Source organism: Chiloscyllium plagiosum, chromosome 15, assembly GCF_004010195.1.
Source record: "Chiloscyllium plagiosum isolate BGI_BamShark_2017 chromosome 15, ASM401019v2, whole genome shotgun sequence".
In the NCBI taxonomy this organism is placed as follows: Eukaryota; Metazoa; Chordata; class Chondrichthyes; order Orectolobiformes; family Hemiscylliidae; genus Chiloscyllium; species Chiloscyllium plagiosum.
This window is the reverse complement of record NC_057724.1, coordinates 19,813,064-19,827,018: the sequence shown is the minus strand read 5'-3', so window position 1 is coordinate 19,827,018 and position 13,955 is coordinate 19,813,064. Positions and strand designations below refer to the sequence as shown.

Genomic DNA, 13,955 nt, shown 5'->3' with positions numbered 1-13,955 from the left:
CCTATCACCCTCACCTTTACCTCCTTCCACCTATCGCATTTCCAACGCCCCTCCCCCAAGTCCCTCCTCCCTACCTTTTATCTTAGCCTGCTGGGCACACTTTCCTCATTCCTGAAGAAGGGCTCATGCCCGAAACGTCGATTCTCCTGCTCCTTGGATGCTGCCTGACCTGCGCTTTTCCAGCAACAGTTACCCAAGGCATGTTTGAAGAGAATCTTCTAGATACATTTGAAGCACATTCGGCAAATATATGATAGAGAAAGGTAAAGATGGTCAGAAAAGATTCAGATAAAGAGGGTGGTGGGGGGGGGAGATTTGAGTGAACACCATCATGGACTAGTTTCATCTAATGATCTGTTTGCTGTGCATTGTATGTAATTGTATGTAGTTCAGTGTAAAATGTAAAAGCGATACTGTTGTCCTTGGTGTTTTTTAACCTGTATGAAGCGATGTAAGAAAGTGTTAAATTAAGTTAATTACTTTCTTTTCTGTGGAAATTGGTTTTGGTCAGTCTCAACTGAGTCAGAAACTGGTCTCTATACCTCCATTTAGGGATATGGTGAGAATATGTATAGGGTGTAAGTAGGCAGGGAAAGAGTTAATTTCTGAGTTTTGTGAAACAAGAGGTTCAGCTGAGCATGACTCCGATCAGATAAGAACTCACAGTTAACAATGGGGTGCTGCAGGGAAGGGTAATAGGTTAACAAGGTGGAAAAGTATTCATTATGTCGAGCCATTTAACAATATTGCAAGCATTTGATATGTGAGGTCAGTTTAACAAGGTGAAAAGTATTGATTATGTGATGCCAGTTATTCATTGTGTAAGAGCAGATGGCTTAATCATTATTATTGATACTTGTTGATTGTAATGGTCACTCAATCAGTATATAGAGGCAAAAGTGAGTACTGCAGATGCTGGAGGTCAGACTCAAGATTAGAGTAGTGTAGGTCAGGCAGCATCTGAGGAGCAGGAAGATTGACGTTTCAGGCAGAAGCCCTTCATCCTCATTCCTGATGCCCGAAACATTGCATTTTTTTTTTCCTGCACCTTAGATGCTGTCTGACTTGCAATCAATATGTATGCTGCCTTATCTGGATGCTCCTCCCTGTAAAATGACTACATACTTCATTGAGAAACTGCTGTTTCAGAGAAGACCATGAACTCGTGTCTCTGTGCACAGAGTTCTCGCTCCCTCCAGAGCCCAGAATAAAGATGGAGGAAGTAAAACTATACTGTCTCTGAGCGTTTTTCTTCGACTGAGGGGGGAAATGGAACGATGATGGAGAAGTGGTGGAAGAGTAAGAGGAAGACCTCCTAACTAAAAAAAAAAACTATTTGGTACAAAATTCTCAATGGGTGATCAGAGGTCATGTGGTGGATTTGATGAGCTGCTGATTTCCTTTTGGAGGTTGTAAAAAAAGATTATATGTTTGTGACTGACCATTTCACTTCATTAAATAGAAGCTAATAAGGTTTTTGTTCATATTTATGTGTCACAAGGTAATGTCAGCAATGTCTATGTGCAATATCTAGATTGTTTGTGTGAAAAAAAAATGTTGGTTTAACTCTATGCCGAAAGATGTTTAAAATAATTGCAGTTCAGTTTTGGGAGTTCCAGGTGTCACGCAATAGAACTGAGTCTTAAGCCATAACCAACACCCATTTTTGATTTTGAATTTTCTAGGTCTGGACTTCGTAGACTCTACTCTTTTTAAGTATACTGGTTGACTACTTTAGAAGTGTGAAATGGTGATTGGGTATTTTGCAGCTGTAGGTGATGTTTTCTTTTTTTTCTGCCTTCTACAGAACCTTAACATAAAAACTTTGGCGGATGATGTGGTAAGCCTGTTCTGGAATCTATTCTTCACTGTATACCTAAAATCACTAAATTGTGCATGCTAAAAAAAACTGTAGTTTTTAACTTTCGTAGTATATGTGGAAATCATCATTATTTGTTCTCCTTCAAGAATAACCTGAGAACAATTAATGTGGTTCCTCAATTTTGCTTCTAGTTTCTAAAATCCACTTTGTTTGCTGAATCAAGCTATTTACTGCCCAGTGGGATGGAACGTCAAAGTAGGACTTCTTTTTGGCGAAGTTTGTTTTATCTATGTCCTCTGCAAATAATGTCGAGAATAAACTTAGAGCTGCAAAGTACCTCAGTCTCAAACAAAAATGGACAATGAATCAGTTAAATGATTTGGGAAAATTGAATTCCACTGTCTGGGGTCTCAAAGAAAAAAAAGCAGATCCATCTCAACTTCTTTGATGTTTTTAATTTTATTTCCCCCCAAGGAATTTAACTAGAGATTATAATTAGTTCTTCTTCTAATCTGTGGCATGTTCATATTTACAATTCAATCTTCTATATAAAATACATTATTTTCTTTTCCAAGTATTAAAATTGAATTGCCATGTTGCAGAGATATCTTGGCTACTACTAAACTTTGAGTAAATTTAAAAAAAAAGGGAGTCCCTTACTGTGTTAACTTGGGAGTCCCTTACAGTTCTTGAAAACAATTGCAATATTAATGTGATCAATAAATTATGCAAGTTCTTTCATGTTCGTGATGATCCCACTTTGGAATATATTTCTAACATAATTTATAAAGTATTTGTCCCTGGTGACCATTATTTTATTAAACAGAATTTTGAGCCAATTAATCAAATTTAAGGCCATATAACTAACTGCAAAGTTGGATTTTAAGATTATTTCCTTCCAGATTGGATTGTTATATTAAGCATGACGCAAGCCTATTCCATTATGAATGATTGTCCTGATGTGTCTTTTGTGACTGAGAAGATATTTAGCTGAGTATAAACTTAATGGGCAGAAATATAATCATGGGCACTTCACCGAGATCATTCGTAAGCAGTTAAAAGTATCTTTATACATGATGACATTTTCCTAACTTTCTTAAACTCTGTATGTTCTAATTATGCATGCCAATCTAACAACGGGACACTTGAAACTAATGAATTATTGTATGTTTTATTGTCTTTACACAGCATTGATGCATTTTCTATAATTGCATGACTGTGATGACTTTGCTATTCAGATGGCCAAGACTTAACTATCTAAGGATCTTGCATTTCATTTTAGACACACTTTGAAGTGTACTTTTCTTTATTATTAGGTTTCCCAATGACCACCATTAAAAGAACATCGAAACAACCTACTGAGTACTAATAACTGTTTAGGACTGCTTAGTATTTGTCTTAACATGGCTTGCTTGAAAGGTCAAGTCTTTGCATTGCTTCAAACAGCAGACTTGAATTGAGGGACTTGTTGCAAAGGCAGAAAACTTCATTGTATGACAATGTGTATGGAAGCACTTGTGTTCTAACATATGGCTTCCTCAAGTTCGGCTTTTTAAGTTTTGTACTGTGTAAATAGCTTAGTCATACGTAATTTGAATAAAGCTGTCAAGATTAGTGCTGTGATGCCTACAGTTTAACCTGTAGTCAATTCACAATATAACAAATTGTTTGCATTTAAACAGTGCTAATCGTAATGACAATGTGTCCCCACTATTGTAACATGTAAAATGTGACAACAAATTTGAGTACAGGTCCCATGAACATGAATGTTATCATTTAGATAATCTGGTATGTTTGTATTAATTAAGGGATAGTGTTTAGGATTCAGAGTTTGTGCGAAGATTTGTAGCTCGGGTGCTCGTTGTTGTGGTTCTGTTCGCCGAGCTGGAAGTTTTTGTTGCAAACGTTTCGTCCCCTGGCTAGGCGACATCATCAGTGCTTGGGAGCCTCCTGCGAAGCGCTTCTTTGATGTTTCCTCCGGTGTTTATAGTGGTCTGTCCCTGCCGCTTCCGGTTGTCAGTTTCAGCTGTCCGCTGTAGTGGTTGGTTTATTGGGTCCAGATCGATGTGTTTGTTGATGGAATTTGTGGATGAATGCCATGCCTCTAGGAATTCCCTGGCTGTTCTCGGTCTGGCGTGCCCTATGATGGTACCATACATCAGGAGCATCTCGGAACTGACAGCCAGTCTACTGCGACCCCAAGGACTCATAACGGCACACAAACCAACAGCCACGCTCAGACAACAACTCACCAGAACGAAGGACCCGATACCCAACATGAGCAAAACTAATGTAGTATGCAAAATATAATGCAAGGACTGCCCAAAAGACTATATAGGACAAACAGGAAGACAGCTAACAATCTGCATACATGAACATCAACTAGCCACGAAACGACACGAACAGCTATCCTTAGTAGCCACACACGCAAACAACAAGCAACATGAATTCGACTGGGACAACACTACTATCATAGGGCAAGCCAGACAGAGAACAGCCAGGGAACTCCTAGAGGCATGGCATTCATCCACAAACTCCATCAACAAACACATCGACCTGGACCCAATATACCAACCACTACAGCAGACAGCTGAAACTGACAACCGGAAGCGGCAGGGACAGACCACTATAAACACCGGAGGAAACATCAAAGAAGCGCTTCGCAGGAGGCTCCCAAGCACTGATGATGTCGCCTAGCCAGGGGACGAAACGTTTGCAACAAAAACTTCCAGCTCGGCGAACAGAACCACAACAGTGTTTAGGATGCTAGGTATAATTCCTCTGCTGGTTAAGATGGAGCAAGGGATCTTTCTGTCTCTATTTCAGGTAGATGGTGCCTTTTTAATACCTCAATCAAAATAAACCTCTGAAAGTGCAGCAAGCCCTGAGTGCATCATTGAAATGTCAACCCGAATGGTTGCACTTAAGTCCTGGGATGTGATTTGAATCTACAACATTGTTGCTTAGAAATGTGATTGCTACCTTATGCATTATACCTGACAAAGCAGGGAATTCTTTACTGAAAACAAAAATGCTGGAGATCACAGTGGGTTAGGCAGCATCCATAAAGAGAAAGCAAGCTATTGTTTCAAGTTGCAATGACTCTTCATCAGGGCTGAAGTGAAGTGTGGAGGGGGCAGTACTTATGCAGTGGTGGGGTGGGGCTGATGGTGTTGGAGTACTGGGGGAGAAAGGATTTTGGTAGTTCAGATTACAGATAGTTCTTCTATCATGCGATGGTTGTGTTCTTGTGCAATCCTGATTATAGAAAAATCGCACTTCAGAAATAGTGCTTAAAGTGCTGGCGATGTAATCACGTTACAGTCAACACATATTTTAAAAGTTCGGGTGTTAGAAACAGTATTGCCAGTTTGTCAGTTGTGTTGCGGTGAATTTGTGTTAATGAAATGTGTGTTACAGCAGGACGACAGATATGTGATTGAAATGTGAGAACGGAAAACAAATAGTCTGTCTAAATTCCAGACTGGAAAGAACAGACAGTTTCACTGGTGTCAGGAAAGGGGAGCGAGGACATGGTGACAGAATGTAACAGACAAAACTAAAAGAAAAGGAAGGAATGGGTTCGCCATCTGAAGGTGGCATACTCTGTATTGAGCCCAGAAGGTTGTAAAGTGCATAATTTGACGATGAGATGTTGCTCCCCTTGTTTTCGCTGTGATTCACTGGAGCTGTATTAAAATGACTGGCTACGGGCATGTGCACGGACCAGAGATGTTCTGCAAAGCAGTCACCAAATCTGCGTTTGGTTTCTCCAATGAAGAGTAGGTCTTATTGCGTGAAGCGAATATAATGTACAAGATTGGAGTAGGTACAAGTGAAATGCTGCTTCATCTGGAAAGACTGCTTAGGCCCTTGGATGGTGATCAGGGAGTAGGTGAACGGGCAGGTGTTAAACCTTCTGTGGTTACATTGGTGGTTGAGGAATGGACAGGATGTCCAGGAGGGAATGATCCCTGCGGAATGCAAACTGGGAGTGAGGGGCAGATGTGTTTGAATGTGACCTTCTGCTGGAGTCGTCTGAAATGGCAGAGGATGATCCTTTTGAATATTGGAAGTTGGTGGGATGAGAAATGAGATCAAGGAGGTCCTGATCACGTAGTGAGTGATGGGAAAGCAAGGGCAGAAGCATGGGTGATAGTTGAGGGTCCTGTCAACTGCAGTGGACAGGAAACCATGGTTATAGAGGAAGGAAACCATGTCAGCAGCTTTGTTTTGGAAGGTAGCATCATCTGAACAGATAAGATGTAGGTAAAGGAACTGAGAGAATGAAACAGAATCTTGCAGGGCATGGGGTGGGAATAGCTGTAGTGAAGGCCAGCTGTGAGAGTCTGTGACATTGTAGTGGATGACAGCGGACAGATTATCCCTTGAAATGGAGACAGGTCAAGGAACGGAAAGGAAATGTCAGGAATGGATGATGTGAAAGTTAGAGGGGTGGGATTTAGAGGCAACATGAACAAATTTGTCAAGGTACAGTTGGCGCCAGAACAGTCATTGACGTACTAAAGAAAGAGTTATGGGAGGGAGCCACTGTCGGACTTGAACAAGGATGTTCCCCCATAAAGAGGCAGGCATAACTGGGACCTATGCAGGTGCCCATAGCCATGCCTTTGACTTGGCAGAAGTGAGATGAATTAAAGGAGAAATTGTTCAGTGAAAGAACAAGTTCATCCAAATGGAGGGGAGTGATGGTGGATGGGGATTATTCAGGCTCTTGTTCATGGAAGAAGCCAAGAACTCCCAGACCATCTTGGTGGGGAATGGAAGTATAAAGAGTTTGGACATCTGTAGTAAAGAGGAGACAGTTCGGGCCAAGGGACCGCACATTGTCAGAGTGGCAGAGGGTATTAGGGGAATCGCATTTGTATGTGGGCAGGGTCTGGACTGGTGGAGAGAGGATGGAGTGAAGATAGGAGGAAATTAGCTCAGTGGGGCAGCAACAGCCTGATCTATCATTCTTTGTTTGGTTTGATTTTGTTGATCTTCTCTTCAGTGAAAAGGAAGCTTTTCTGGAACAAGGACAAAAACAATATTTTACAACAAACTCTCACTGCATGTTTTTTAACTAAACTTCGATTTTCAAGATGTTCTGTGTATCTAAACTGCCTATTAAGTTGAAAAACAAGTTATCTTCCTTAAAATTCTTTTGTTCATGAACAGTTTGAAAGTAAGGTGTAGCCTTTAATTTTGATACTTGACTCTTCAATTTTGCTGCTTGTCAGAAATAAAGCATGAAACTGTATTTTAATCACTTAGAGAATCACTTAGAGAATCACTGCAAGTATGCATGCTTTTGTAACTGATGTGCTTGAAATAGAATATTTTAGGCAGTTGTGTAGATCTAGAAATCTTTATGAAATGATTTTGATACAATGTGTTTATTTTGACAGCGTGACAGATTAACCAGCTTTCGAAAGTCATCTACAAAAAAAGAGAAACCTCACATACAGCATCCTACTGACTCCCAAACAGCCATGTGTGACTTACCACTAGCACAACCAGTATTTGAGGAATGTTTTATGAATCTTTCTGAGAAAGAAATTTTAGATCTCTTTGAAAAAATGATGGTGAGTACTATGCTGCTTTTAACTGAAAGAACAATTCTATAATTTCTCGAAAACTTGACTGGCTAGACATTTTTAACTGCAAACGGACAGGCTATGACATCGCTTGTAGCTGTGCACTAAGCTGTGTTTGTAGAGGAAGTTGTGATGCTATGATCTGCTACATCATAATTTGTTTAAACACGCATGAAGTAGCAGGATCAGCATTTTAATTGAAGACTTAATATTGTCATGACTTGTTTACTTTGACAGTTAAAGTGGCTATTTGAGTCACCGGTTAAATCCTGCAGAATATTTCAGTTACAGGATATATTTTTACCAAAATGTGCAACTTTTCTTTTCAAGGCTTTTTTAAAGAATACCACATTCAGTGACACCTTCAATATTTTTCTAAAATAATTGATCTCTATTTATATTTTCAGAAAATACCTTTAATAATACAACTTAAGGATTTAGAATAACAGTTTGGCAATCAAAAATTACAAGAAGTCAAAGCTACTTTTGCCCCTGCCATTTTAACATCAGGACGTGATTCAAATTTGCCTCATGCCTTCTGAGGGGCCATTATGTCAGCCACACATTTACTGAATCATTTCTTAGTTCACTTGGAGGCACTGGACATTAACTGGAAACTATTGATTGCCTCAATTTCTTGATGACTTTATGCTAGCATTAGTGACTTTGCGCAGCTTGCATAATGTAGGATTTCCATGTATTCTCCCATTCTTAACTTTGTGTGTGCCTGCAGATTCCCTTTCACTGCTCTAATTGGTCTGTCATATGGCTTACTTTATTAGTTACACGAGCAATTGCCAATTATAACATTATCTGAAATAGCAACAAGAGTAGGCCATTCAGTCCCTTGACCGTGTTCCTCCATTCAATGAGATTCTGGCTGATTTGTGGCCGAACTCAGTGCATCCAGCTTTGACCCATGTCCCTTAATACTTTTGCTAAATTAAAAAAAAATCTCAAATTTAAAACTAACAACTGATCAAGTGTCAACTGCCATTTGTGGAAGACTGTTCCAAACCTTTATCATGGTTTGTGTGTAGAAGTGCTCCTTAACATCTCTGTTGAACACACGAACCTTAATTTTCACATTGTTCCCTGGTTCTAGAATCCACAACCAGTGGAAACGGTTTATCTTCTACCCTATCTTTCCCTGTTAACATCTTGAAGACTTTGATCAGATCACACTTGTCTAAAATTTAGACAGGCTAAATTTGTATAATCTCCCCTCATAATTTAGTCAGTGAAATCCAGGGTATCATTCTTCTAAGCTTAGGTTGTATACCTTCGAAGACCAATATATTCTTCACAAGGTAGTGTGCCCAGTTGCACTGGTGCACAGTACTTTAGATGGAGGTCTGACTATGATTTTGTATTACTACAGCATAACCTCTATCTTTTATATTCCATTTTTCTCTATCAAGGATAGCATTATTTTGGCTTCTTAATTATTTTCTGCACTTGTTCATAGCATTTAAAGATTTATGTACTTAAACTGCCACGTTTCTTCGTACATCCACTTTTTTAATTCTGTAAAATCTAGAAAGTACCCTGATTTGTCCTTTCCCTGTCCAAAATGGATAACTTCATAGTTGCTTACCGTGAACTCTATCTGCTACAGTTTTCCCATTCACTTAGTGTTTCAACATCCCTTTGTAATTTTATCATTGTTACTGTCTCTAATTCTGCTTAATTTTTTATCATCAGCAAACTTGGATATAAGACTTTAAACCATTATCCAAGTTGTTAATAAATAATGTGAATAATTAGGCCCTAACATAGATCCTTGTGGGACACCACTGGTTGCATCCTGCTAAATACACTAACATTAGTGTAACACCCATTAACACTACTTCCTGTCAAAACTTTCCCGGCCATGTTAGTTAATTGCCCTCAGTTCTGTGAGCTTCTGCTTGGTTAACAGTCTCTTTTATGGGACTTATATTAACTGCTTTATGGTAGTCCTTATAAACAACTTCCATGACATTTCACTATTCTCTATCTTAGTCACCTGTCAAAACTTCAGTGAGGCTTTTTGTCAAGCATGATCTACCTGTCTTGAATCCATGCTGGCTTTCACTAACTAAAAACCTTTTAAAGGTTTAATTTGTTGGGAATTTGATCTTAAAGATTTCTCAAGCATCTACACTTATTTTCTTTACATTTAACCCCACTAATTGTTGGAATGCACCGCAGAAAAAATCAAACTGGATAAGATCTATTGGTTCATTGAGATTGTCTCAAACAGTCAATATGCTATTGAGCATTGTTCTTTGTTCAGGATGAAAGAGCCCCCAATTTTTATTAATGTTTATAATGTCTCATTTATTGTTGCAGTGTAGGAAGAGTCTATTTAGCCCATCATGAAGTACATAAGAATTATGGATTAGTGATGTTTGACTGGCTTTACCCACACACATGCTCATTGTTTCCAGTCAAATAATTATCCAGTTTCTTCTTGAATGCCTTTGTTGACACTATGGGGAATTGAGTCTGTGGTAGTGGTCCTACCTTTGGACCAGGAGGTAGGGGTGACCTTAAAGATGGCTATTGACCCCTCCTGTTAAGTGGAAATATTTCTTCCTATCTATCCTGTTTGTGCATGCACCTCAAACTTTGTAACCTCCATCAGAACTCCACTCAGCCTTTTCTGTGCAAAGTAAATAACTCCAGTCTATCTAGTTTCAATCCATAGCTTAACCTAGGCCATGTCTTGGTGGATCTCCTCTGAACCCTCTTTAATTGCAATCGTATTATTCTTGTCATGTGGCGACCTGAATTGCACTCAGTACTCCAGTTGGAGTACTATCATAACCTCCTTGCTCTTGTATTCAGTGCTTTGGCTTATGAAGTCATGGATGCCGCCTTAATCATACTGTCCTGTGGCCTTCAAGGATCTGTGGGCATGCACACCGAGGTCCATCTGATATTTGTTGTCTATGGTTATATCATTCATTGTGCTCTCTTGCTTTGTTTGTCCTTCCAAATGCAAGATGTCTAATGTTTCAGGATTAGCTTCCGTTTGCCACTCTTTTGACCATCTGACCAGTTGGTCTGTTTTGTCCTTTGATCAAAGGGTTTCTTCCTTGTTATCTTCCACATCACCAATTGTTGTGATCTGACTGATCACATCTGCATTCTCATCTAGATCAAGGGATGCAGCAATGAGCCCTACAATATGCCACTGGACACAGGCCTCCTGTTAGGCAAACACCTTTTGACTGTCCTGCCACTGAGCCAATTTGCCAGGTTTCCCTGCACTTATGCTTGCATGTCACTTTAAATGCATTCCTTTTCATTCTTGATCCTTTTTAGGAGCAGAAAAGATTCTTCCTATCTGCTCAGTGCAGACCTCATGGTTTTGAAAATTATCAGAACTCCTCTTAACTTCCTTCTTACCAAGGAGAACAGTCCGATTTGTCGTCTTAATTTAAGTTTCTAATCTTTGTGATAATTTCTGCACCTACTCGAATGTATTCACAACCTCCTCATAATGTGACACCCAGAGTTGTACACATCACTCCAACTGAGGTGTAACAAATACCTTTTATCTAAGTTCAACATGACCTCTTTGCTCTTGCAACCTACGTCCCTATTAATAAAGCCCAAGATATTCGATGCTTTAGTAACTGCTCTCTATCACATTGTGATCTGTGCATGTATACACTCAGCTTCCCTCTGCTCCTGCCCCCTTTCACTATTAGACCTGTATTTTTTTATTGTCTGTCCATATTCTTCCTCACAAAACGCATCACCTCACGCTTCTGTGCTTTGACCTTTGTCTGCCATCAGTTTGCCTACTTTTACTAGCTTAAAGCTGTCCTTGACTTCTCAGTTTATAGTACTCCCAAGTTTTGTATTATTCATTAATTCTGAAATTGTCTCCTGTGTATTAAGATCTAAATTATTAAAATATATCAGGAAAAACAAGGGTCACAATATTGACCACTCCTCCAATACAAACCTTCCTCCAGCCTGGAAAATATCCATTGACCATGACACTTTATTTCCAGTGGTATCTGTGTCATGAATGAATGAGCAACTTTTTTATACTTTTGCTGTGGGTTTGATATTTAGTTGTAAGTCTGTACCCAAAACACTATCTTGGCCTCGGTATTCCAACAGTCAAGTTGTTGGAGCAGTGACTGAAGTGCCATACAGACACCTGTTTCATTCCATACAGTATATTCCTTGTACTTATCAAAAACGTAATCACAAGTATAATCAAATTTATAAATCAGTTTGAATATTTTTCTCTTCTTCCTTGGCAAATATACTGTTATATGCTTTGCACATCTTACAAGAAATGTACAATATCAATACAAATGATGAATGCATCGTAAAAAGAACTGCAAACCAGCTATGTTTAGATTGTTCTTGCCTTACATAGGCAACCATTACAAACCCTCTTCCATACAAGCTATTTTAAGGAGACCAATCCCTACTGTCAGTCTCTTCCATTTCTTAACTTTACGTTTTAACAAACAAAACAAGACTATTGCAACATTATAACAAATTGTAGTACAACAATCATGTGAGACACAACTCTAATCCATGGATGGACCTAGGTTCAATCCTAGATTCCAAATTTTACTTCAGAAACTTGGAGCCTGGAAGTGCCTATCTGCCTGTTCTGCATGAGTATTTGTCTCCTTCATGTGCATAGTCCATTTATGGATAACTTCCTTTGCCTCAAAAATGAGCTTCACAGAGTCTGCGGTGAGTTGTGGAATCATCCCCAGCTGTAAATCATCGTCTGTATCATATGGGTGGATGGTTAGAGTTATGTGCAGTCTCTCATTGGGTTCTGGCTTAATCATTAGCCACCAAATTCTGTTTAAGTAGGAAGAAATATTGCTGATAGCCACATGTTGTCCATCTAAGGTGCACCATTTCTGTCCTTTTTTAAATCCTGAGGCTGCTGTGGTGATACAGATGTCTCCTACTAAGTTCACAGTGAGTTAGCCCTTTTCCCAATAGTTTCCTCCTTGATGGCATTCAGACAAATCACTCTCTCCCTTGCCCCCCAACCTTTGGATCCCTCCAGAACTATAGCTTGGAATGGCGGGTTACTTAATAATATCCAAGTTCCTTCATATTTACCCACATTATGAACTCTTATTGGAGGTGTATCAGATTATCCCCATGTTTGGGTATATGAAGCACTGCACCAATGTAAAGCTGACCTTTATTGCCATTACAGGTGCTCAACACCTGGTTGGTGAGAGTGAGGCTTCTGAGGTGACTTATGGATGCCTTCTCCCCACCCATGTCAGTTGATCATCTGACTTCCAGTTCAATACTCTGAGCACCTAATTGCAACATATTTGTGCTAACTATCGACAGGAACCAGCTAGTATATGTTGAACAAAATACTGCATTATTACTGCAGGTTGCTAGTAATATTCTGAACTGATCTCAACATTTTGGTGCTTGAGGCTTCCTGTACTGCTTGCCATCCTACCCTCCTTGTCTTTTGTTGATCCTGGGATTTCTTGCCAACTACTATCCTCATCTTTTCCTGGAGAGAACTTCATTCTGCTATGTTGTATGTGCCTGCTCCTGTTATCTCTATCAACCCTCTCTTTCTCCTTTTTCTTTCTGTAAATTCATTGTGACTAAGTGTTGTCTCGGGTGGTGGTCAAAGTGCTTCTGGATTGTGCCATTGTACCAACATGGCACTTGCATGTCTGTCAGGTTAAACATTACCTGTATGTGTCTACGTTGTGGTACCAGAGTTTATTCTCTTTCGTTTCTTCTAAAACTAACCCTACTCCCCCCATCTCTGGGATTTGCTACAGTGTGGCTCTGGAGTAATTCCAGTGATCATGATGGTGGCAGTTGGTGGGCCATCTCTATAATGTGAAGATCCTAGCCCATTGCACCTATTCAAATTGTCTCCATCCCTCCAGGTACATTTGGCTTTGAGGTAAATGTGTCCTTATACTCTACTCTAATTCACTTGACTGAACCATCAAAAGCTGTTAAGGTCTCCAATCCTCAAGGCTTACTCTTGTCTCAGACCATGTAAAAACTATCAACATCTTTTTTGCCTGGTGGAGCCATTCCCTAAAGGAAGGGATGAATCCCAAAACTTGATCTTCAAAAAATAGCCACATTTCACCCCAACATGCGATTGTTACTGTGACATTTGATCGAAAATATGGTTTTATGTGCGCAATTGATTATCCCCTTCACTCCAAAAGACAATTCTGTCAGCTGCCTGTCCCAAGATCTCGTGGCCACACAGATTGCAATTTTGAGGAAGATAATGACCATCGATTCTCCCATGTTTGTCTCTTCCTCTATTTTATTCAGTTGTCTTAGTTTCTTGCAAACCAAACATTTCTGCTCTTATTTAGTTTTTTTCTATACTTTTTATTGTATTTACAACGCTAGTCTCCTCACACCTTCAGCCAATTCATGTACATCAAAGGCATGTTCCAGCCTTCCATTTTCTTCCCCCCTCATCCAATTCAGTTGGAGGGTGGATGTTTTGTCTGTTATTTCCCTTTTTCTTTTTCTTTCACTTTCAT

At 39.5% G+C, this 13,955-nt stretch overlaps 1 protein-coding gene across 4 annotated transcripts in view; it reads left to right on the top strand.

Moving 5' to 3' along the window:
* The window catches only part of diaph2 (diaphanous-related formin 2), a 734,120-nt gene that overhangs the window by 68,558 nt on the left and 651,607 nt on the right, over positions 1–13,955 (top strand). For 3 of the 4 annotated variants that reach the window (XM_043704498.1, XM_043704500.1, XM_043704497.1), the window contains exons 2-3: positions 1,808–1,840; positions 7,234–7,410. In XM_043704498.1, coding sequence (XP_043560433.1) covers positions 1,808–1,840; positions 7,234–7,410 — 210 coding nt within the window. The remainder of the gene's footprint in view (positions 1–1,807; positions 1,841–7,233; positions 7,411–13,955) is intronic. The other variant, XM_043704499.1, reaches the window with a different exon arrangement.